The 25,823-nt window shown below is 43.4% G+C and overlaps 1 protein-coding gene across 2 annotated transcripts in view; it reads right to left on the bottom strand.

Moving 5' to 3' along the window:
- NOS1AP (nitric oxide synthase 1 adaptor protein) overlaps positions 1-2,750 on the bottom strand; it is a 107,518-nt gene extending 104,768 nt beyond the window's left edge. Inside the window, exon 1 of one of the 2 annotated variants that reach the window (XM_058175851.1) lies at positions 2,161-2,750. In XM_058175851.1, coding sequence (XP_058031834.1) covers positions 2,161-2,283 — 123 coding nt within the window. In that variant the 5' untranslated portion in view covers positions 2,284-2,750. The remainder of the gene's footprint in view (positions 1-2,160) is intronic. The other variant, XM_058175852.1, reaches the window with a different exon arrangement.
- Between the last annotated feature and the right edge of the window lie 23,073 nt (positions 2,751-25,823).

The following is a 25,823-nucleotide window of genomic DNA, read 5'->3' on the forward strand; positions in this document are numbered from 1 at the left end:
GTTAATAGAATCAAAGTAGTCACACATGCAGTAATGACATCTAACGTTTTGTGGTGTGTTTTCCCCCCTTACATCTGCCATTTACTGAAAGGAAGCATTAGGCTGGATGAGGTTCTGTGCATAAGGGAAAATCTCTGTACAGATTTTATGTAGAGGAAAATACAGTGTGCAGAGACAGACTCAACTTTTTTTTCTCCCTCTTGTGAACACTATTTACAGGGGCATCATATGTGACCCAAATAAATAACTATATAACATGCAATATAGTAGAAGAAGAACCTGGATCCTGTAAATAGCATGTTGTTCCTGTCGGTCCCTAAGGGTGGAACTTCTCTGTGTCTGAAGTAGAACTGACTACTTCAGACATAAATAGGTAATACTTACTACATACCTAACCAGATCTTACTTTAAAAGAAAAAGCACCTTGCAAGGAGACCATCGTTGATAAGTGTAATACAATCAGTCCAAGACAACATAATTTTGTATGCAATTTAATTTATCTTATGTGTGCACTTTTAATTCAAGAATTCAACATGCTTTTATTAACTGAGAAATAGTTAGCATATATGATACACAGCAAAACAATTTCACAGTCTAAAGAAAACATCAATTCTGAGCTTGTTTGTGTTATGCAGGTTCCACAGAGCCCAAATGCCCTTGCTGCAAGCAGCTGACCTTTAAGGAGCCTAGGGATAACATTAGAACTTTTGTCTTTCAGCGTACCTAACAACAATTGTCTCCACAATGATCCCTATACCCAAGTGATTGGTTGCTCTCTGTGTTTCTTGGCTCATTCATCCATCCCTGGTACCCAACACTCAGCTCTTTCACTGGATCAATTTATTTCTATCTTGTATTTTTTTCATTAAGCTTTATTTTGCCCGGATAATTGGAGAATATACATGATATGTTGAAAGACTGGGAAGTCACCTCCCCATCTATGTTTCCAGCAATTGTGAAGTTTCCCAACAACACTTGTCTTTGAAGTTAGTTTTGCTTTCTTTGTAATAAAGTTGATCCTAGGCATTTGTGGGTCTGCAATTCTACATGTTTAAAGAATCAATGAACAGTCAGCATAAGAGCATCACAGAAATTAAGACTGCATTGATTAGATTCCTTATATTAAATATTAATATAAAATACATTCAATAAGCTACTTCATTTTCTCATTACAACTTTGTAGAGTTGTAGATTGTAGTTGTAGTTGTAGTTCTAGAGACCAAAGTAGTCTTGCAGATAACTGAGACTTGTAGGTTAGAAGTACAGTAAGGTAAAAAGCCATGGTCCATTGCCCCTTATTGCTACCCTGAATTATAAGTTCTAAAATAGTCACAGTATAATTACTTCATATTTATTTGCATGCAGGAAAGAGAACTCAGAAAAGCTGGGTCCTTGAATAAAGGCAATAGTGAAAAGCACCTGCTCTTGAGACATTAAATCCGAGTGGAATAAAATGAGGAAGTATCTGCAGGTGTAATCTAACCTGAAAACTGAATTCCCAGAATGCAAGCGGAAGATGAACCAATGAACGGCTAGAAAAGCCAACGAGGCAGACTCAGGTATTGAGGAATCATGCCTTGGAAGCGTCTTTTGAAGAACTATCAATCCATCCAAAGCAACTTCATCCCATCTCCGGATTTACCTTTGGAGGAACAAGCCTTAGAAGCCATTTGTACCGTAACCACAACAGTTTGACACCACCACCACCACCACCCCAGCTCCCGAAAAGAACTTCAAAACCGCGCAAAGATGCAACGGCGAAGCTCAGCAGGAAAGGCAACCACCAGAGCCGACCTCGTCAACAGGAACCGGCGTTTTCTTTCCCCGAAGGTGTTCTGCGGTGGAAGCCGAAGCCCCAGACTCCATTTCAACCCTACTTATATTTGGCGTCGGGATCCGAGTGTAGAGTATGAGAGGACCGCAAAGACACATCCAAACGCCGGTCGAGAACTACTAAAGGAAGAACGACCTAAACTGCTTCACATCAGAGCTGAGAAAGTTCCGAAAAACTAATGAAGCCAACATTCAAATCGCCGAAAGCCCTATTTCCTCTTCTGCCCAATTCTAGTTCTCCCCGTTCTTTGGAGGAGCCCCGGAGGTTGCTAAACACGCCTTGCCCGGCCCCATAAGACGGCGCCCCTTCAGCCAACCGGCCCCTACCTTGGCCTCGAAGCCGATGCCATGCTGGAAGGCGTCGTCGTTATGCAGCGGGATTCGTAGGTCGTGTCTGTCATCCACTAGGTTGTATCGAGACCTGACCGAAGGAGAGGCTCCCACGGGCATGGCGAGGGAAAGCGAGCGGCTCTCCGGGCAAGCCGCGTAGAACCTGGCGAGTCGCCCGCCAAGCCGGCGACGGATCGAAGGGCTCGGTGGCGGCGGCGGCACCAGCCACCTCCTCCGCCTGATCCCGAAGTGGGGCGGGACCTGCTTGGAGGCGGGATCTGGCCTTTCTCCCGATGGTTCCCGAAGTACAGCTGGACGTACACGCACAAACTCGGGAAGAAAAGGCAGCGCGTTCCCAGGGCATGCGCCATGCCGGGCGAAGGGGAAAAGCCGGGACCCGATAGCCTGGTGAAAAGGCTTTCTCCTTCCTGCGAGAATCCAACGGTGAAGCAAGCGGGGGCGGGACTGGAGAAGCGTCTGGTCGCCGCGCTCTCTGTAGATAGCAGTCCACAAGCAGTAAAAGTGGGGCCCTGAGGTTCGCTGTTCGCTGTGGGGGAACTATTGGGCGATGAAAGGAGCTCTGTTTAGAACAGTGGTAGTCAACCTGGTCCTTACCGCCCACTAGTGGGCGTTCCAGCTTTCATGGTGGGCGGTAGGGGTTTTGTCCCATACTGAAGCACTTTCCTTTTTTTTAATTTAATTGACTTTTTAAAAAAGATTCATAGCTTTATTTAAAAACATTTTCATTAGGTTTTCATAAAATTCCCTGTGACGATTTAAATTTCTGAAAATATACTATTTGTATCACCTACGCATAAGTTTAGTTCACATTACATAAGTGAAACTAAATGGCGCTATAGTGCGAACGCAAACAAAACAGCCTCGTCCGAGAATAGCTCGCGCATCTCCCCCCACACCACCCAGCTGTAACATAAGCAGAGCTGGTAGCTGGCGCCCCCCCCCAACCTAATCCACGATGCGCAAGAGGCATGCGCAGACGATACACGGTGCATTACTGTGGAACTGGTGGACGGTTAGAAAATTTTACTACTAATGGAGATACAAAAGTGAGCGGTAGGTATAAAAAGGTTGACTACCCCTGGTTTAGAAGTATTTTTGTGGAAAGGGGGAGAAAAAAAGGGAAGAGTAAGTGGAAGAAGCCCGAGTTATTCTTTTTTCTGTGTATTTATGTAGTATCAGCCACAGTAGAGAGATAATTCTTCAAACTCGCTGGAGAAGCATAACTAGAAAAGGACATGGGGGTTCCCAGAGAAATTCAGGAAAGGAGGCAATGCGGTTATATAGTTAAGTCTCTTCGGGCAGCATCTTTGGTCCTATCTCATCTGCTTTCCCGGGAGCCATCTTCCATTCAGAAAGGCCATTTCAGCAGTTGCGTTGCCCACAGACATAGACGGCAAGACGGACAAGGCTGCACATTACTAATGTGTTTAGTTTTAGACCACCAAAAGGAAACTTAAATCTGTTATTGTTTTCTTCAGGCAATAATGATAACTTAACTCTCAAAATACGTTGCTCAGACTGCACATCAAGTCCCCAGTGTTAAAATCTCAAGTCCCTGAACCTGAAGAAAAGTGTGCTGGTCACATTTCAATCACAATTCCTCTTTGACAATGAGACAGAAGAATGTTCTGTTTACAAGCAAGCATTTTCAATAACTTTGAAATCTCAAAAGCAAAATTTAATATTGAGTACATCATTTCAGCATTGAAGAAAGCAAAACCAATTCCTGTCCAACCCTGCAGAATTAAATATGAGTTTCATCCCCTCCTCCCATGGAAGGGTCACATTGTCCAATTAGGAATCAGCCTTTTGTTTTGCTAATAGTCCATGCCTTGGCCACACCTGCAGAAGAGTCCTTAGCTCTCATGGTTGACGATTGTAGCCTCCGCATTCCATCTTATTCTTCCCTCCCCCAGTTCTTTGGCAAGTTGAAAAGCAATAATATTCATAGGAAGCTTAAGCATTTTTCAGTCTTGACATGCAGACCCTCTGAGAAAAAAAGATACCTGAAGAATATTAAATACATATTAATATCACATTTTCATTCTCTTCCCCTTGACTTGCTTCCCTGGTTTCTGAGCATATCTAGAGTTGAATTTGGTCACTAATTGATCTGCCTTAACATTGTGGGTTTTGATCCATTCTGCCTCTGATATTGTATACCTTTTCCATTGCATTAGGTATTGCAAATTTCCCTTGAAATATCTAGGATCTAAGATAATTTTTATTTCATAGTGCTCTTCTCGCCACACTATGATTCAGCCCGAGGATTTTTTCCTATCGGTCTCAACTTAGACCCCTGAGCAGGTTTTAACAAACTACAATGGAACATCGGGTGCACTTTCCTAATATTTTGGATAGCTGTAGCCAGTGGTGGGATTCAAATTTTTTAACAACCCGTTCTGTGGGCATGGTTTATTTGGCTAGCTAGTCATGTGGGCGTGGGCGTGGCTGGCTGATCATGTGACTGGATGGCCATGGCTATGGGCATAGAAACTACTCAGGGGGCTAAAATGTCATTTCTGACCAGTCCTCGCACTTTTGACCAGTCCTCGCATTTTTACCGGTCCTCGCACTTATGACCATCCTCACATTAATGCCCATTGCAGCATTTTTAGCAACCATGTCACTCATTTCACAACTGCTTCTCTTCACCACGGTTACAAGATAGGGTGCAAAATGTAAAATGTGAGGACAGTCGTAGGTGTGAGGACCGGTCAAAAGTATGAGGACAGGTCAAAAATAAATTTTTCAGCCCTCTGAGTAGTCCCTATGCACAAAATGCTGCAAACAGGCATAAATGATGACTGGTCATAAGTGCGAGGACTGGTCAAAAGTGTGAGAACCTGTCAGAAATCACTTTTTTCAGCCCTCTGGGTAGTCCCTATGTGCAAGGGACTACTCAGAGGGCTGAAAAAGTTATTTTTTACCTGTCCTTGCACTTTTGACCAGTCCTCGCACATACGACTGTCCTCACATTTTATGTTTTGCACCCTATCTTGTAACCGTAGTGAAGAGAAGCAGTTGTGAAATGAGTGACACAGTTAAGAATGCTGCAACAGGCATAAATGTGAAGATGGTCATAAACGCGAGGTCTGTTCAAAGGTGTCAGAACCTATCAGAAATCACTTTTTTCAGCCCTCTTGGTAGTCCCTATGCACATAGGGACTACCCAGAGGACTGCAAAAAGTGATTTCTGACAGGTTCTCACACTTTTGACCAGTCCTCACACTTATGACCGGTCATCATTTATGCCTGTTGCATCATTTTTAATAACCATGTCACTCATGTCACAACTGCGGTGCTTCATGTGACCGGGTGGGCGTGGCCAGGTGGTCATGTAACATAGCTTCTTTGCCCTAATGACAGTTTGCTGCAATGTTCGTAAGTGTGAAAAACGGTCATAAGTCCGTTTCAGTGCCATACTTGTTAAACCAATTACCAGAACAAATCCATTCTCCCTCCCTCTTTCTCCCCCTTTCTCTCTTTCTCTCCTTAATCTCTTTCTCCCTCCCTCTTTCCCTCCTTCATCTTTCTCTCCCCCTTTCTCTCCATCTTTCTCCCCCTTCTCTCCTTCATCTTTCTCTCCATCTTTCTCTCCTTAATCTCTCCTTCTCCCTCCTTCTCTTTCTCCCCCCCTTTCTCTCCTTCATCTTTCTCCCCCTTCTATCCTTCATCTCTCTTTCTTTCTCTCCTTCATCTTTCTCTACATCTTTCTCTCCTTAATCCCTCCTTCTCTTTCTCCCCCCTTTCTCTCCTTCATCTTTCTCCCGCTTCTATCCTTCATCTCTCTTTCTCTCCTTCATCTTTCTCTACATCTTTCTCTCCTTAATCTCTGCTTCTCCCTCCTTCTCTTTCTCCCCCCCTTTCTCTCCTTCATCTTTCTTCCCCTTCTATCCTTCATCTCTCTTTCGTTCTATCATTTTCTGCCCCCCTCTTTCTCTCCATCACTCTTTCTCTAGATAGGGCAGGGTAGGATGGCGCTGCATGGGTGGGAGGCGGCCGCAGGACAGTCTTGCTGGGTGGGCAGCAGGCCGAGGCTATTGACACACGCTTCGCTGGCCACCCGATCCAAGCTCCTCGCTGGCCGCGCTTTAATCGCTGGCTAGAGAAAGGCTTGGATGCAGGTGGACCGGGGAGGGAGGATTAGCAGGCCACCAGCTGCACGAGGGAGGGTGAGCGCCTTTGAAGTGACGGCAAAGCAAACGTGGGGGAAGGGCTTCTTTCCCCCTCACAGAAGCCCCACAGCCAGCGCCCCTTGTCCCCATAGAAACACCTCCCGGTTTAAAGGCCCCTCTCCTCAGACTCCCAGGCCCCACCCTCCGCCTCTCATTCCCAAATCCCCCCTCCCCTCCCAACAGTCCCGGTGGGGGGGAAATCACTCACCGGCCCCCTCCCCCTGCAGGCCCCCGGCGACTCCCTCGCCCCCCCCCCGGCGACTCCCTCGCCCCCCCCCGGCGCAGTTGGCTTGGTTGGCTTTGGTTTTGAAACAAAGTTCCGAACGGGCAAGACGCAGGAGGAGCCAGGCCCGCGCCCCGTGACGTGTTTCCGGAAATCGGTAACGCTGCAAAAAACCACGTGACAGGGAGGGAGGGAGGCCGGCGCTACCACGGCATGTGGAGAGACGCCCCCCCACCTACCCTACCCCCCTCAGTCGAGTAAGGATCACATGAGCCCAGGAATTCTGCTCGCAATTGGTGCAGAAGAGGAGGAGCAAAGGAAGGGCCATGTGGCCAGCGAGGCGCTTTAATCGCTGGCTAAAGAGACACTTGCATGCAGGCAGGCTTCTGTCGGTGGCCACGGGGCACTTGGATCAGGTGCGCTCCCAAGCCGAACCATTTGTTAAATTGCCGGTTCGCCCCGCCCCTTGCCCCTCCCCTCCCCACCATTACTTACTGGTGTCGGGTGGGCAGGGAGGTGCATGGATCTGCTGCCCACTTACCCGACACCGGTAAGTAATGGTGGGGAGGGGAGGGGCAAGGGGCGGGACGAACCGGCAATTTAACAAACGGTTCGGCCGAACCGCCTAGAACCGGCAGAATCCCACCACTGGCTGTAGCTCCATTGTAACTGGATTGATAATTTTCATAACAGGAAAAGACCTATATACTTGGGGCCTAACTTCCTACATGATTGCCTTAGCCTCAGGTACTTTGTGGAAAAATATACTTCCCCCCCCCAACCTTAAACTCTTTGTGGAGCCCTCTTTTTATCAGCTTGTTGTTTCTGCCCTTCTCTTGCTTTTGCTAGGGCTTTTTTCATATTTCCTCAAGTCCCCTTTAGGGACTCTAGCCACTCCGTAAGAGTTACTGAGGAGGGAGACGCTTATGTATTTTGGCATAGACATGGTGTCAGATATACCTCCTTTCAGTACTCAAAAAAGAAAACCCCCGACTCCATTTTCATAGAGAAAGTTATTTTTACTGGGTATGAACTGAATGCAATCAAAGAAAAGCAAGTTCTGTGGCAATAGGCGGGAAAAATCAATATATGAAACGTCCCCAAAGCCCCAAGGGTCCAGTCAGGATTATCCAATCCACGTTACTCCAGGGGATCATGTAGGGTGCCACTTCAGATGGTCCCATCCTTCTGGTATGCCCAGACGGTTGGCCTTGACTGGTTATCAGCATGCCTCCCAGCTGCAGAGAAAACATTGAGGGAAAGTTCCTCCAACTTTAAGACATCTCCACCAGCTCGCTTCCCCCACTTCCATTAACCAAGGCAACTCCCCCCTCCCCACGTTACAATGGCAGCCGTAGCAAGCAAAGCAAAACAATAAGAAGCGGAGCTGACATTCAGCCCTCCTGCAGAAGAGACATTAGTCCTACAAAGAAAACAGAATAAAAGGGGAAAATGGAATTTACACAAGCAGGTGAAAATTGTACATGTCCATAACTAAGGTTTATCAGGATATTTGGAATAAAACAATTACAACTGTTTCGGAGCTCTCACGTCGTGCTTATTCACCCATTCAGTTTGAGCTAATGAGAAGTGTTTCGAGGCCACCAAGTACGCACTTTCCCCCAATGTTTTCTAGAATCCAATATCTCCTTAACTTCAAAATCCTGTTCTCCTTCAATGAGTATGGGAATTGAAGATTCTTGGTCTGGATGGAGGGAGGAAATATGCTCGAGTTTCAGTAAGCTAACATGAAACACAGGATGAATCCTCCGTAAGGTTTTTGGTAATTCCAAGTGTACCGTAACTCATTTCACTATGCGTACAATAGGGTAAGGACCCACATATTTAGGTTCAAGTTTTTTTGACTTTTTGGTAGTCTGTAGGTACTTAGTGGAAAGGAAAACTTTATCTCCTACTTTGTAATCCCTAGGGTGGATTCTTTTCTTATCTGCTTGTTTCTTATGGGTGCAGTGTGCTTCATCTAGGGCAGCGGTAATCAACCTTTTTATACCTACTGCCCACTTTTGTATCTCTGTTAGTAGTAAAATTTTCTTTCTTTTTTTTTTTTAACATATACATATCACTATTTATCAGATATTCCAAGGCAGTCCATTCCTATTATTTATACATATTTTAATTCTATCTTATTTTACTCTTATTCATCTATTGTTCTTTATTTCATCTACATTTTACTTTATTGTTCAGTTTTCTTATCTTGCCTATTTTCTAACCATTCGTACCATTTGCACCAGATCTTATAGTAGTCTTTCTTCTTTTTCCTTAATTTCTTTTGTAAGTTTGTCCATCTCAGCACATTCTAGTATTTTTTTGATTAATTCTTCCTCTGTTGGTGGGTTTTCTTTTTTCCAGTTTTGAGCGTAAGCTATGCATGTTGCTGTAAGTATATGGAGTATCTTTTGTATGATTTTGCATATCATTTGTATGATTTTCTGTCGGGATCCCTAATAAAAATTGTTCTGGCTTTCCTTTTATTGGTTCCTTTATTATTTCCTGTAACCACTTTTTGATTTTGGCCCAGAATTGTTTCGCTACTGGGCAGGTCCACCAGAGATGATAATATGTTCCGTAGTTGCTCTTACATTTCCAACACTTTGGTGAGTTGTTGGGGAACATCTTTGCTATTCTAGCTGGTGGAAGGTGCCATCTATGAAACATTTTCATCTGGTTTTCCTTGTATGCTGTCGATATTGTCAATTTCATGTTTGTTTTCCACATCTTTTCCCACTTCTCTAATTCTATTGTATGGTTAAAATTTCTCGCCCATTTAATCATGGTATCTTTCACTATTTCCTCTTCCATTTTATACCATAACAAGAAATTGTATGTTTTACTAATTAGTTTTTGGTACTTCCCATATACTATTTTATCCAATTCATTTTGTATCTGCTTAGTCTTAGAGTCTTCTAAATATTTTGATCTAATTTGGAGATACGTCCACCATTCGACTTGTCTATTCAAATCCTGTTCCAATTCTTGTTTCGTTTTTAATTTTCCCAATTCATTTAGCATATCCTTGTATCTAATTATTTTAGTCCCATCTATTAAATTTGGATATGTTAGTATCTCATTGGGGGAGGCCCAAAATGGTATATTCATATAGTGTTGTTTTTTAATTTTGTTCCAAATTAATAGTAATGAATTCCTAATTATATGTCTTTTAAAATAGCCATGTGTTTTGTATTTTTCACCTCACAGGAATGCATGCCATCCTACCTGTAGATCATGGCCTTCTGTTGTTAGGATTCTTTTGTTTCCCAGCTCCATCCATTCTTTTAACAATGTCAGGCATGCTGCTTGATAATAAATTTCCCAGTCCTTAGTATCCTGTAGCATTTTCAATCTAATCCTAGGCTTTTGTCCTTGCCATATAAATCTTGAGGTCAATCTGTTTAATGAATCAAAGAAACTTTTTTCTATTCTTATCGGTATAACCTGGAAGAGGAACAGGATTTTGGGCAAAATATTCATTTTTATTGCTGCCACTCTTCCCATCCATGAAATTTGTAAGTTTTTCCAATTTTCCAAATCTTTCCCAATTTGCTGTATTAATTTATCATAATTATCTTTCTTAATTGAGGAGCCTCTTGCTGTTAACCAAATCCCTAGGGTTTTTTTTGTTATCTGAATGTTCATGTTATTTTCTAATTCTATCTCCTGTTTTTGTAAGGTTTTTTGTTAATAATTTAGATTTCTTCCTATTAATTTTTAAGCCTGCTACTATGCCAAATTCTTCTATTTTTTTGATCAGTTTGGGGCCTGATTTTAAGGGTTCCTCAATAATATCATCAGCAAAGTCTTGCAATTTGTACTCCTCATTTTTTATTCTCAATCCTTTTATCTCCCAATCTTCCCTAATTTTTTTTAAGAGTGGCTCCATTGATAGTATAAAGAGAAGTGGGGAGAGTGGACACCCCTGTCTTACAGCTTTTGTTATTTCAAATTTATCTGTTGTATCTTGGTTAATAATTACTCTTGCAGTTTGCTTTGAATATATTTTTTCAATCATTTTTTCAAATTTGGATCCGAATTCCATTTTTTAAATTTGTTTAAATCTCCAATTCAAATTATCGAAAGCTTTTTATGCATCAAGGAAAACCAGTGAAACTTGTTTCTCTGGGTGTACTTGGTAATACTCCAATATATCGATTATGGTCCGGGTATTGTTTTTAATTTATCGACCAGGAAGGAAACCATTTTGATCCGGGTGTATATACTTATCTAAAATGGTTTTTAACCTTTCCTCAATAAGTGACATGTATATTTTATAGTCGGAATTCAATAAAGAGATGGGCCTATAGTTTTGTATTGATTGCTGATCTGAATCCTCCTTAGGTATAAGTGTAATTAAAGCTTCTGTCCCTGTTTGGGGTATGTTTGTATTCTGTAATGCTTCATTAAATATTTCCAACATTAATTCTCCTATTTGTTCTTGGATGCTCCTATATAATTCCACTGGTATTCCATCTAGGCCCGGCATTTTATTGCTTTTTTATCTTTTTATTGCAATTCCGAATTCTGTTTCAGAGATTGGTCGGTTTAATATTTCTTTCTCTTCTTTTGTCAGTTTGCATGCATTTGTTTCCTCAAAGTATTTTTGGATTTCTGCTTCTGTCGTTTCTTCCTGTGTGTATAGTTTCGAAAAGAAAGTATGTACTATTAGTTTATCTTCTCTTTTGCTTTGGATTTTCCCTTCCTCATCTTTCAAATGTTGGATCATTCTTTTCTCTTTTTCTTTTTTTAATTTATAGGCTAACCATCTGCTCACTTTGTTTGCATGCTCAAAATAATTTTGTTTGGCCATCTTTATTTTCATTGCCACTTCCTCTTGAGTTATCAGATTTAATTTAAGTTTAATTATTCTCCTTTCCTCTTTTATTTTTTTATTTTGGGTTTTTTTTTGCAGGTCTTCTTCTGCTTTTTTAAGCTCTTCTTGTAGTTTATTTTGTTGGGACCTTTTTTCTTTTCTTTTTTTTGTCATATATGCAATTGTTACCCCTCTAACAAATGCTTTTAATGTGTCCCAGAGATTTTGAATTGACATATCTTCTTTTTTATTTACACTTAGGAAAGTCTCTAGCTCTTTTTCCAGGAATTTCTTATATTCTTTCTCTTTACATATACTTTGGTTTAAGGTCCATCTTTTATATCTTTTTTGTCCTCTCCAATACATGGTTATTGGATTATGGTCAGCCCATTCATTTGTTCCTATTTCTATTTTTTCTGTTTCTAATTGTAATTGTGTTGTCATTCAGGCCATATCTATCCTGGACCACGATTGATGGGGATGGGAATAATATGTATATTGCTTTTCTTCCTTGTGTGTTTCTCTCCATATGTCTTTTAACCTTAGTTCTGATGCTATATTGAAAAATTCTTTAGATAATATTTCTTTCTTTTTTTAATTTTTCTTATTGCTGTGATAATCTCTTTTACTGTCAACTATAGCATTAAGGTCGCCTATTATGCATAGATCTTCAATTTTTTGATCTATTATTGTATCATGTAGTTTTTTGTAATATTCCTGTTGATTTTTATTTGGAGCATATACCACTACTAGTAATATTTGTTTATATTCCATGTCTATTTTATCATTAAAGTTCTCCCCTCTTCATCTGCATATGCTAATTCTGAGTTTATTTTTTCTTTTATGTACACTGCTATTCCTCTTTTTTTCTGTTGTGATAATGATACATATAATCTTCCTAATTTCTTGTTTTCCAATAATTTTTGGAATCCTTTCTTTATATGTATCTCTCGCAAACATATCACATCTATATCTAACTTTTTTAATTTTGTAAATACTTGTGTTCTCTTTTTCTGTGCATTTAAACCATTGATATTTACTGAAAATAGGGATAATGTCTCTTCCATCTCCTACTGTGTTTGTTTTTCGGTGTTTTTTGTTTCCTTTTTTTCTTTTTTTCTTGCTCCTTCTCTTTCTTCTTGTTCTTTTTCTTGGCTTCTCCTTAACTCTCTCTCTCTTTCTAATTCCTCTTGTAAGTCAGCCTCCTGGCTTCTACTTTCTGATTCATCCTTACTTTCTTGTTCTTCCTCCAAGTAATTTTTATAAAATTCTTGAGCTTTCCTTATTGAGTCTACTTTAAACTTCTTATCTTGCCATGTGATTAAGATACCTTCAGGGATGAGCCACCTAAACATTACTTTATATTTTGTAAGACATGATGTTAGGAAATGGTATTGTTGTCTTTGCTCTCGAATTCTACGAGGGATTTGTTTTAATACTATAATTCCTTTTCCTTTATAGGTTATAGTCTCTTCTCTTAAATTTTTATAAATTTCATCTCTCATTGTTGTTGTTGTTTTTGTAAATCTTATATGCACTTCTCTTGCTAAATGTTGCCTTCTTATATAATTATTGTGAATGCGATAAGTTTCGTCTATAGTGCCTCTTATTTCTGACTTATCTCTCTGTACTAACTCTGCTATTGTCATGTCCCACTCCTCCGCTGACGGCCGGGTCAGGGAAATCCGAATCAGGCGTGCCTCTGCAGCTCTGCCAAAGTCCTAGCAAAGTCCTCAGGGCAGGCAGGAGACCAGAAAGTGACTTCAGCAAGATATGTTTAGACTTTGCCTGACTCAGAGAATGCCAGAAAGCAGGTCCTTTATATAGGCCATGGGGTGTGGCTCCATGACTCAGCACTTATCCAGGCCTGCCCCTCCCTTCCTTCTGTTGCCTCCGTCTATCAAGTCTTCTGACGCGAGGGTCACTCCAGTCTGCAGCTGTTGGCAATTGACCTCCCTCAGGCTCACATGCTGTGGAGGAGGGGGAGGGGTCTAGTTGCTCCGTTTGCATGGAGCCAGAGCTGGGGGCTGGAGATACTTCCTCCTCTTCAGCCTGTCTGGGCATGGAGCCAGGGCTGGGGCCGGGAGGCATACTAGGACATTCCTCCATGTTCGGAAGCAGATAAGAAGGCCCCGGCTGTGGTGAGATCGGACGAGACACAACAGCTATGATTTCAGCCATTTTTCCCCCCAGGTCCTCCTCTTTTTCTTCTACAACGTTCTGGAAGCGTAAGAAAAATGATGCCTTCTCCATTTCCAAAAAGGCGAATGTATCCATTAGTTCTTTATTTGATTGTAATGTCTTCTGCTCCACCATTTCTACCTTGAGATCTAGTTGGTCCACCTTGGTTTCTATTTTTATAACTTTTTGCTCATTTTCTGCAACTGTGTATTGCATATTTTCTATCTTTTCCTTCATATTTTTTAATATCTTCCTTTAGTTCTCCTATCTCATTTTTGATTTCTTGATGGTGTTTCCTAGCCTCTTCCTGGTTGTCTACCACTTTTTCTTGGAATTTCATCAGTGTCTCTTGGATGATTTGAAGTGTATTTTGCATACTCTGCATTGTCGATTCTGTTTTATCTTTTTCTTTCTCTGACATATTTTCTTTTGACCGATGCGTTGTGGGAGATGCTGTAGATGTTGGGTTAGAGATGAGCTTTTTTCCTGTTCTTGTTACTATTGATGTGGTTGACATTATTAAATTTTTTGTAAATTTTTCCCACAATATCATAAAAGTGTAATCTTCTAATATGTAATATTTACTTTTTACCACTAATAATATATTGATTTCTTTAAATTATTTAATTATCACCACATAGATCAAGCTTTACCTTTCAGATATTCTTTAACAGTCTCTCCCCTCCATTTTTCCCCCCAAGTCAGATTTGCTAATCAATGAATTGATGAGCAATTAATTCAAATATTTTCACTATGATTATTATTATATGTTATCAAATAATCAAAATATATCTTCCTCTTTAATCCTTTCCAACTTATCCATGCAATTTCTTAAAGTTGAGTTTCTATATCTTTTATAACCTCTCCTTTTCCAAATATTATCAACAGACCAAATAGTGTATTCCCCACCCACCCACCCAGATAGTGATTTTTATCAATATATATAATAACTATAATAAATTCCAACCAGGTTTTCCTCCTTCTTCTTTTTTTAAAATTCTCTTTTTGGTTTTCTTCTCCTTCTTTCCGCTCCCTATTGCATCAGATCGTCCATTCAGGCTTAGTCACGTTCAAGTCCAGTACACAATATTTACGTCCTTCCAGTCTCTCTCTTATAATTGTTTCTTTTTTATCTTTTTATCTCTCTTATTCCAATCCACTCTTTCTTCTTCTTAGTAGATATTAGTAGCTATTAACCCACAATTGTCCATGTAGCTGTCTATTGATCTCTTCCAAATTACCCCCCTTTCATTTATTTATTTATTTATTTATTTATTTATTCAAATTTATATACCGCCCTATCTCCCGAAGGACTCAGGGCGGTGTACAGGCATTTAAAAAACATATAAATACAATATAAAACAATTAAAAAACTGATTCTAAAAAGCCCGTAAATTTAGAATTAAAATATCAAGTAAAACCCAATTTAAAACCAATAATTTAAAATCTAGCTCAGCCCTGCACAATTAAATAAATACGTTTTAAGCCCGCGGCGGAAGGTCCGGAGGTCCGAGAGCTGACGAAGTCCGGGGGGTAGTTCATTCCAGAGGTGGGGCCCCACAGAGAAGGCCCTTCCTGGGTGTCGCCAGACGACATTGCCGCTACCGACGGCACCCTGAGGAGACCCTCTCTGTGAGAGCGCACGGGTCGGTGAGAGATATTCGGTAGCAGTAGGCGGTCCCGTAAGTAACCCGGCCCAATGCCATGGAGCGCTTTAAAGGTGGTCACGAAAACCTTGAAGCGCACCCGGAAAGCCACAGGTAGCCAGTGCAGCCTGCGCAGGATGGGTGTTATCACGGGAGCCACGGGGCTCCATCTATCACCAGCGCAGCCGCATTCTGGACTAACTGCAGCCTCGGATGCCCTTCAAGGGAGCCCCATGTAGAGAGCATTGCAGTAATCCAGGCGAGACGTCACGAGTGCGTGAGTGACCGTGCATAGGGCATCCCGGTCCAGAAAGGGGCGCAACTGGCGTACCAGGCGAACCTGGTAGAACGCTCTCCTGGAGACGGCCGTCAAATGGTCTTCTAGAGACAGCCGTTCATCCAGGAGGACGCCTAAGTTGCGGACCCTTTCCATCGGGGCCAATGACTCGCCACCGATGGTCAGCCGGATTTAGCTGACTGTATCGGGATGCCGCATCCACAGCCACTCTGTCTTGGAGGATTGAGCTTGAGCCTATTTCTCCCCATCCAGACCCGTCGGCCTCCAGGCACCGGGACAGCACTTGATAACCGTTGGGGTGGTCCGGTGTAGAAAAGTACAGCTGGGTGTCATCCACATACAGCTGGTACTTCACACCGAAACCACTGATGATCTCACCCAGCGGCTTCATGTAGATGTTAAACAGTAGGGGCCAGAGGATCGGCCCCTGCGGTACCCCACAAGTGAGGCGCCCCCGCGCCAACCTCTGCCCCCCCGTCAACACCGACTGCGACCGGTCGGAGAGATAGGAGGAGAACCACCGATAAACGGTGCCTCCCACTCCCAATCCCTCCAACCGGCGCAGCAGGATACCATGGTCAATGGTATCGAAAGCCGCTGAGAGGTCTAATAGGACCAGGGCAGAGGAGCAACCCCTGTCCCTGGCCCTCCAGAGATCATCCACCAACGCGACCAAAGCCGTCTCCGTGCTGTAACCGGGCCGAAAACCGGACTGGAACGGGTCTAGATAGACAGTTTCATCCAGGTGCAAGGGAAATTGATATGCCACCATACTCTCTACAACCTTCGCCGCGAAGCGAAGGTTGGAGACCGGACGATAATTACCTAAAACAGCCGGGTCCAAGGACGGCTTCTTAAGGAGGGGCCTCACCACCGCCTCTTTCAAGGCGGCCGGGAAGACACCCTCCACCAAAGAAGCAGTCATTCCACTAAGTCCATCAAAACCGCCAAGTCTGCCAGTTTAAATATGAGAACTCCTTACATTAAAGTTTAAATCCTCCGTTTGTTGTGCCTTCACTGTTTTTCCTTCTTGTGGTGCATTTAAATCCTTAACTCAAGTCCAGTTTTTACAGTTTATTACTTTGTATCTTCTTGTTAATTGCTCCTTCCGTACCTTTTGTTACTTTATTGCCTTTGTTCGGACGTCTCCTGCTAAGCGCTTTCCTTCCCAGCCGCCGCTCTCCTGCCCTCTGCGACTCTCTCGTTCGTGTTTTCTTTGGTAAGATTTCTCACTTTTGCTTTCACCGATCCTTCAAGACTGCTGACGCTGAAATCCTTTTTCGCTTCCTCACTGTGCGGCCGCCTCAGTTTTTCAAAAGCCACCTGACATTCCATAGTCCACTCGAGAGGCTGGGACGGTTTTGGCTTCGCCTCTCCTTTTGTTTTCAGGAGGTTAGTAATCGGTAAGGCAATCTTTGCGAACAAGGGGATGAATTGTTGATAGAAGTTAGCAAAACCCAGGAAGCTTTGTACTTGTTTGTGGGTACGTGGGGGCGCCCATTCCAGTACTGCCCAAACTTTCTCCGGGTCCATTTCTATCCCCTCATACGATATGTGGTACCCCAGATAGTCAATTTTAGTCTGTTGGAATTATCATTTTAACAACTTAGCATACCGTTCAGCCGATCTAAGTTTTTTCAGAACAGCTCTCACCAGTTTTATGTGGTCATCCATGGTCTCGACGTAAATAAGATTGTCATAGGACCCGCTTGTACAGGTGCTCATGCAGTACTTAATTGATCAGTTGCATGAACACTGTGGGGGCCCCTTGTAATCTGAAAGGGAGCACCCTAAACTGGAAACATCCCAGCGGGCAATTGAAAGCAGTTTTCCATTCATCACCTTCCTTAATCCGAACTGTATAATAAGCGTCCTGCAAGTCCAGCTTAGTAAAAATCTTCCCTTTGGCCAGGTGGGCTAGCATGTCTTTCTTGAGGAGCAGTGGATAGACCTTTTCCACGCATATGGCATTTAAATTCTTATAGTCCACCACCAGATGAAAAGACCCATCCTTCTTTTCCTGAAATAGCAACGGGGCGGCTACTCGCAGTCTAGCCGGTTGGATGAAGCCACATTTTAGGGGGTTTTTTTTTATTCAAAAAGTTTTACAAAAATTTTTTTTCCCCTTTCCCTCCAACCCCCCTCCCTTCACTAATCCCTCCCCCCTCCCCCCTGACTTCCCGGAAGAAGCACAAGGTATAGTTAAAAATAAAACAAACATATGCTAAGAAAATTTCCCCCCAAAACTATTATACCAATTTTCCCTCTCTAGCTCTGACTTCCTCCTAACATAACCAAAATCCTTCAGGAGAAAAAAATAAAATAAAATTAACAATTAACAGTAACAAAATATATAAATCAATAGAACAAATTAATCCTAAAGTAATTAAAACCAACTAAAGCATAAAAATCCAATCCAATTCAAAGAATATCTCCCTTATAGCTTCTGTAACCATATAATTTTTCCCTCAGGTCTTTCTTACATAAACTCTTTCAAAAATATTCTATTTAAAATATAATACAACACCTTATAAGATTTCAATACCGAAAATTACAGTAGCTATTCAAATTTAGTCCTTCCTCGTCAAAATCCAGTATAAATCCAGTATAAATCCAAATACCTAGTTTTTTATGATAGATATAAAACATATAATCAACCCATTGCTTCCAGATCTTCCTCACATAATGTCTTTCAGGGACAGCAATATTTTTGTCTGTTAATAATTCAAAACAACCTTGTTTCAAGGATAATACTTTTGTCTCTTGCCATTTTTTTTGATGTATTAATCTCTGTCTTTCCTTCATTACTCCTTTTGAAAAGTCAGTCACAATATTGCCTAATAGTTCCTTATGTCCAAAAATCCACAAATTACTACCATATATTCCATCAGTCCAAAGAGAAAATTCTTGGAAAGCATTAAGCCTGTAAATTTTTTTGTTTCGGGAGACAGCCTCCTGTAACACAAATTCTAACATTTCATCCAAACTATTTAAAGGAAACTTCTTTACATCAACTTGTTTATTCACGATCATATCTTCATATTTATCCACTTTTATTTGTATCTCCTCCATTGCATTTAAGTCCTGATCACACTGGTTAATTTCCTCCAAACCTTGATCCAAAACGTCCCCATTTATTATCAGTTCGTATTTTTGAATAATTAAATACATTCTTTCTGTGTAATCCTGTATAAAGTCACGAATTCATTCTTCTGAAAGAATCTTCATGGCAAAGTTCTGGCTGAAAATCCCCTTATGAAATACTTAAACAACGTAATATAATCCAACAATCCACAATCCAACACAATAAGATGAGTCTCCATTCAGTTTTGATTTCGCAGCAAGGCTATCGGTCTACTTGCAGTTAGTCTGAAACGCCATTTTAAAAGAAGGAAGAAAAAAATTTTTTTCTGTCTTTAAAAAAAGGAGGAAATCAGGAAATCAACAATACTTGCAAACCAGTAATTGTTCACTCATGCTTCTTCCGTCTGCTTATAGAAATCCAAAAGAAATCAATTGTTAGCAGAACTTGGACACCTTCCTCTTTTCCTGCTTTTGCAGGAGACACGCTGAATACTGGAGAAAATAAGGAGGAATTCAATGGGATTCGACCTTTCGGGACTTTGCATAAGAAAAACAAAGCCCCTAGGGGAATCTACCACTCTCCCCTCCCTGCTCTTTCCCCTGCTCTTTCAACCAGAGAGGGAAAATTAAGTCGGGAACAGCTGTTTACACCGGCTTTTACCATATCCAGTGCGGAGTGCCATAAATTAGCACCCAGCGAGAAAGGTGGAGCCAAGCGGAAGTCACATTTTAGGTTTTTATCAATAAAGTCTCATAGCTCCCACAACTTCCGTGGGGTCATGGAGTAGATCTTTGGTGTAGGGAGCTTTACCCCCGGAAGGATTTTTATGCTACAGTCTGTAGGTCGATGTGGGGGCAGCATGTCTGACACCTTCTCATTAAACACCTCCCAGAGGTCCCGGTATTCTTTTGGGATCTTTCCCCCCCTTCCAGGTGTTCCATTGCGTCCACCGACAACTCACTTGCCACTTTGGCCACGCAATAGGGGCTCACCCCTCTCTCCCCTTGCTGCTTAGAGTGGATGCGCAACACGCCCGTCCTCCAATTTATGCACAAGTTCCATTGTGCATAACAGGGCCGGTTTAGCTCAGGCTGGTAAAGCCTGTTATTAAGAACACAGAGCCTGCAATTACTGCAGGTTCAAGCCCGGCCCAAGGTTGACTCAGCCTTCCATCCTTTATAAGGTAGGTAAAATGAGGACCCAGATTGTTGGGGGGGCAATAAGTTGACTTTGTAAAAATATACAAATAGAATGAGACTATTGCCTTATACACTGTAAGCCGCCCTGAGTCTTCGGAGAAGGGCGGGGTATAAATGTAAACAAAAAAAAATTTTTTTGGAGCCAGGGCAGTCCAAGCAGAAGGCGTCATTCCATGCCAGGGGCCTCAATAAAGCTCACTTTCTTAGTGATCACCCATGCTCATTTCAACTGGTTCAGTTACAAAATGGGCTGCCCCCCCGCTACAGACCCGTCTAACTGACAGAATACGGTGGATCTGTTCATCGATCTTAGTCTTAGACCCATCTTTTCCACGATCTCAGGGCTGATGACACACCTTGTGCACCCTGAATCCAGAAGGGCTAACATCTTCCCATGGGCCACAGTAGATAGGACCTTTAATTCCACTGGGATAGTCATGGGTCCCCCACTCTGACTTACCAGAAGGTCCTCGTCAGAATCAGTTTCAGTTTCGCTGTCATTGGTGGGGGTCGGAGTTCCCAACTCACCCTGCCTCAGGGAAGCAAACTCAAAGACTTCTTCCCCTTTTAGGGTGGTCTTGTGGGGTTTAGCAGGCGGTTGTCAGCTCTCTTCCCTCCACCAGAGGTTGCTTGGGTTCCAGGCTTAGCGAAACATTCAGCCACATGGTGCCCCTTCTTTCCACATCTGAAGCACGTGGTGGACTTCAGTTTTGAGCCTGCAGGTCCCCCAGTGGCCTTTGGAGCCCCCTTGTGGATTGAGGAGGGAGCTCTGCTTCAGGTGCGACCACCGCTGTAGCAATCTTTGACCAAATCAATCTCCATGTCAGCAACCAGCATATACCAACTTTGCAGATCCCAAGGGGCCCCACGGGAGCAGCAATCCTTGTAGACATCCTCATTGAGGCCATCCTTATAGCTTTCCAGCAGGGCTACTTCTGATCACCCTCTCATGTAGTGTACCAGCTCGCGGAACTCCTAGGTGTACTCTGCCACCGATCTCTGCCCCTGATGAATGGACTTCATTCTGATTCTTGCCCTTTGCTCAGCTAACGTGTTCTGAGGGCTGCCATAAACTGATCATAATTTCTCATCAAAGGGGAATCTTCATTATGGAGTTCCACCATCCACTCAGCCGCTACCCACCGCCACACTAGGGCCCTGGTAACGCATCTCATGTGTGTGGCATCTGAGGAAAAATCCTCCACCCAGTCTTGCATGTGGTTCCATACTTGGGTTAAGAAGATTCCCAGTCCTATTGGATCTCCCCCGTATTTTACTGACAGCAAGGGGATTTTGGGCTTTTTCCACCTTTGTGGAAATGCCTGCCCAGTAGGGGGGCCCTGGATCGCAACAGCCACTTCAGTTCCAGAGGCCTGGGCTGTCTCTTCCCTGGCTTCGGCTCCCTCTTCTAAGCAAGCAGAAGCCTCAATTTCACCCCAGGGGCATTCAGCTCCTCCCCCGGCAGCCAACCCCTGGGCAGGCAATCCATACCTTTCACAGGCTCTTTGACTCTCACAAGCCTCTCTCAGCAGTTGTAACGCCTGGGGAGCAGGAGGTCCTCTTTCTGCTCTTCCTGCCAGGCAGCCTCTCCACCTAGGCATCTGGTAGTTGTTACTCCACAGGGGGTCTTCTCCAGCTCCAGAAACCTCCCCACACCCAACGACCATTTGACTCTCTCTGGCTTTTCCTCAAGCTGTAAATCAGCCATCCACTCCGAAGGGCATCATGTGGGGTGCAACTTCAGATGGCCCCATCCTTCTGGTATGCCCAGACAGTTGACCTTGACTGGTTATCAGCATACCTCCCAGCTGCAGAGAAAACGTTGAGGGAAAGTTCCTCCAACTTTAAGATATCTCTATCAGCTCACTTCCCCCCCACTTCCATTACCAAGACAACTCCCCCCTCCCCCCATTACAATGGCAGCCAAAGCAAGCAAAGCAAAACAACAATAAGAAATGGAGGCTGACGCATGGATTCCATTCCTGTGGTACCAGTGCATTATTATATGCTACTTCTGCAAATGGTAAGAGTTCAGCCCAGTTGGATTGCTGATGGTTAACATAACAATGTAAGTATTGCTCTACCACTTGTTCTGCTCATTCTACATTCCTGTTCATACTTGGATGGAACTCAGACTTAAGACCCCGTTAGGACCCTATCAGTTTTACAAATTCACGCCAAAACTTTGCTGTGTACTGCACTCCTCGATCAGAGATGATGCTCCTCAGCACTCCGTGCAGTCAGTAAATGTGTTGCATGAACATCCTGGCCAGTCTCTAGGTTGATGGGAGTTTGGGACACACCACAAAGTGAGCCTGCTTGGAAAATAGATCTATGATAATCCAAATTTCGGTGTTGTCCCCCCATTTTCTGGTAGCTCCACTATAAAATCCATAGCGATTTCCTCCCACAGTCTGGTTGGATTGGCCACCTGCTGTAGTAGTTCAGGGGTCTTTCCTGGCTGTCGTTTCATAGAAGTGCACATGAGGCGCTATATAGCTCTATGTTTCCCTTTTCCTCTTCAGCCACCAAAATTGCCTTCTGGCCAAGTGTAGGGACTTTAGAAACCTGAAGTGGCTTGCTTGCTTGGCATCGTGACTTGCATTTGCAGGCTGTCAAGAACATACAATTTGCCTCCTTTCTAGGTCAGTTCCCCTCTCATTGTCATCTCTCCCAATGGGTCTCATACCATGTGTCTTTGGACTTCAGTGGGTTCCCTTGCATCTGCCGTCTCATAGAGACTTGGTTTGCTAGCTGCTTGGAGGGTATAACAGGATTATCTATCTCTTCCCTGGTGCTCTTGTATTGGGGTATCTGGGAGAGTGGATCCACTAAGAAGTTCTTTCCTCCCGGAATGTACTTCAGTGCGAAGTCAAATTGGTTAAGTATTGGGCCTTTACAAAGCACTTGCTTTAGGAAGAGTTTACGGTGGTCTTCAGAGACTCGAGGTTTTTGTGATCTGTCCACACTTCAAAGGGGACTTTGCTGCCTTCTAGGAACTGCCTCCATGTTAGCAAGCCTAACAAACCATAAAAGCCTCTTTCTCCCACATTGCCCAGCTTCTCTCTCATTTAGTTTGTGGGACATGTAGGCACAGGGTTGCAACTTTCCCTCTGTGTTCTTCTGGAGCAGGACTGCACCGACTGCCAGATTGCTAGCATCCATCTGTATTACAAATGGTTTAACTGGGTTTGGGTGTTTGAGGACCAACTTAACCGCAAAAAGCCTTTTGAGCTTCTCGAATGCCACTTGGCATTCCATAGTCCAGTTTAGCGGCTGACTGGCTTGGGCTTCACTCCGCCTCTCCCAATGTTGAGCAAGTCTGTGATCAGCAAGGTGATCTGAACAAATGAGGGAATAAACTGCCTATAAAAGTTGGCAAGCCCTAAGAAACTCTGCAGTGGCTTTCTAGTTTGGGGGGCTTGCCACTCCAAAATAGCTTTCACCTTTCCTGAGTCCATCTCTATTCCCTCACATGACACCCGCTACCCTAATTAGTCCAGACTGGTTTTATGAAACTTGTATTTTAACAGTTTGGCATACAGCTTAGCATCCAGGAGTTTCCTAAGCACCTGCTACACCGGTTTCACATGCTCCTCCATCATCTCAGAGCAGATGAAGATGTCAATTGGGTACACAAGGATCCTCTTGTACAAATGCTCATGTAACACTTCATTTATCAGTTGCATTTAACATGGCTGGTATTCTCTGCAGCCCAAAAGGCATCACTCTAAATTGGTAGCATCCCAAAGGGCAGTTAAATGCATTCTTCCACTTGTCCCCTTTAATTCTCACATGGTAGAATGCCACCATCAGATCCAGCTTAGTAAACACCTTTCCTTTGGACAAGTATCCCAGCATGTCTTTCATGAGAGGGAGCAGGTACATGTTTTCCACGCAGATCCTGCTGATCTTACAGAAATCCATGCATAGCCTCAATGACCCTTATTTTTCTCTTTAAACAGCATGGGGGCAGCCACTCAGGATTTCGCTGGCTGGAAAAAGCCTCTGGCTATATTTTTATCAACAAAAGTCTCTTAGTTCCCCCATCTCCTAAGGGGTCATTGCGTACATCTTAGGCTTAAGGAGCTTCGCCCCTGGCAAGATCTCAATTGCACAGTCCATAGGATGATGGGGTGGGGGGCAGGATGCTTGATTCCTTCTCACTAAACACTTCAGCAAGGTCTCTGTATTCCTTAGGAATGACAGACTCCCAGGGTGCTGGGTAAATGGGCCCATATCAATCATATGGCTCCACAGTTGATTCAGGAAAAAAGCCAGCTTCTCTGGTCTCCCATCGAACATGACTCTTATCGGGGGAAGGCTCCAGGTGTCCTGGGGCAAACCAGTACAGCAACAACCACACCACTGCATGTGGGAATGGCTGGGGTTGGAAGCCCCACTTGGGGGTGGGTGGCCATCCCTGGAGGACTGACCATGTCCTGGCCTGCTGCATCCCTTACTGGGGAGCAGTGGCCCCAGTGGTGGTGGCACCCAATGCTCTCCCAGGCTCCCAGGCCCCAGCTGCTCTCCCAGGCCCCAGCTGGTGCTGGGGCTGCAGGGACAAAGGGACTGCTGAGACTTGGTTGGCCTGGCCCTGGAGGCTTGGGGTATCTGCTTCGCTGGCACCAAGCCTCACATCTCCATCCCCATGAACCCCTCCCTCAGCTGCTCCACTGATGGGCTGTGGCATATGGTCAGGTACTTCCAATCCACTGGCTCTTCCCATTCCGCTGTCCTCTTTGTCTTCCAGTTTGATCCTTGGGTGAGTGTCACCCTGGGTGGGATCAGCAGAAAGTCTCTGCTGTCTTTCCCACCACACCTCTCCACGGTGCCAGGGTAGAAAGCCCCAGCCATCGTATCCTAGTCCCGTGTTGCTGGCTGCTCTGCTTTCTCTGCTCACACCTTCAACTGAGTCATGATCATTTGGGTTGCAAAGTCTGTCTGCGCCACCACCAAGGCTTCCTTTGCTGGTGCCGCCCTGGTCTTCATTGATGCTTCCACCTTACATTCCATTCCAGACATCGCTCCCTGAGCTCCCCACAGCACTCTTGGAGGAAACCAAGCATGCTGTGCAGAATCAGAGTTTTAGGAGAGTTGGTTTAATGTCAACCATCTGACTTACGGGCTCAATAATAGCAGGCATTTTCAGGAACTTTAAAATCCCAAAAGCAAAACTTTATTAATAGAATAGAATAGAATAGAATAGAATAGAATAGAATAGAATAGAATAGAATAGAATAGAATAGAATAGAATAGAATAGAATAGAATAGAATAATCAAGTATGCCTCCTTTCAATACTCAAGACAGAAAAACCCCAACTCCATTGTTTGTAGAGAAAGGTACTTTTACTGAGTATGAACTGAATGCAAGAAAATGAAAGCAAGCTCTGAGGCAATAGGCGTGATAAACACATAGAAGAATTAACCATCAAACCCTCCCCCCTCTATGTCCAGTCAGTCTTGTCCAATCCACATGCCTGTCAGATGACACATGGGGTGCAACGTCAGATGGTTCCGTCCCTCCAGTAAGGACTTTAAGTTTTGTTTAAGTCCCAGGCACTATAAGTTTCGTTTCTCCATTTCTCCTTCAATGCAGACTCTCCTCCCCCCCCCCCCATTCACTATGACAGCCGCAGCATGCTAGTCCTAAATCAGGGATATACAACCCACTACAATAACACAGCACTAAAACAATTAACTCCTAGCATTAACTTCTAGCAATAAACCAATAAACTGGAGCAAGCGGAGGCTAACAAGAATAGAGTAGAATTGAATTGAATTGAATTGAATTGAATTGAATTGAATTGAATTTTTTTATTGGCCTAGTGTGATTGGACACACAAGGAATTTGTCTTGGTGCATATGCTTTCAATGTACATAAAAGAAAAGATACCTTCATCAAGGTATAACACAACACTTAATGATAGTCATAGGCTACAAATAAGCAATCAGGAAACAATATCAGTATAAATCGTAAGGATACAAGCAACAAAGTTATAGT

This window comes from Ahaetulla prasina, chromosome 3 (genome assembly GCF_028640845.1).
Source record: "Ahaetulla prasina isolate Xishuangbanna chromosome 3, ASM2864084v1, whole genome shotgun sequence".
NCBI classification, from domain to species: Eukaryota; Metazoa; Chordata; class Lepidosauria; order Squamata; family Colubridae; genus Ahaetulla; species Ahaetulla prasina.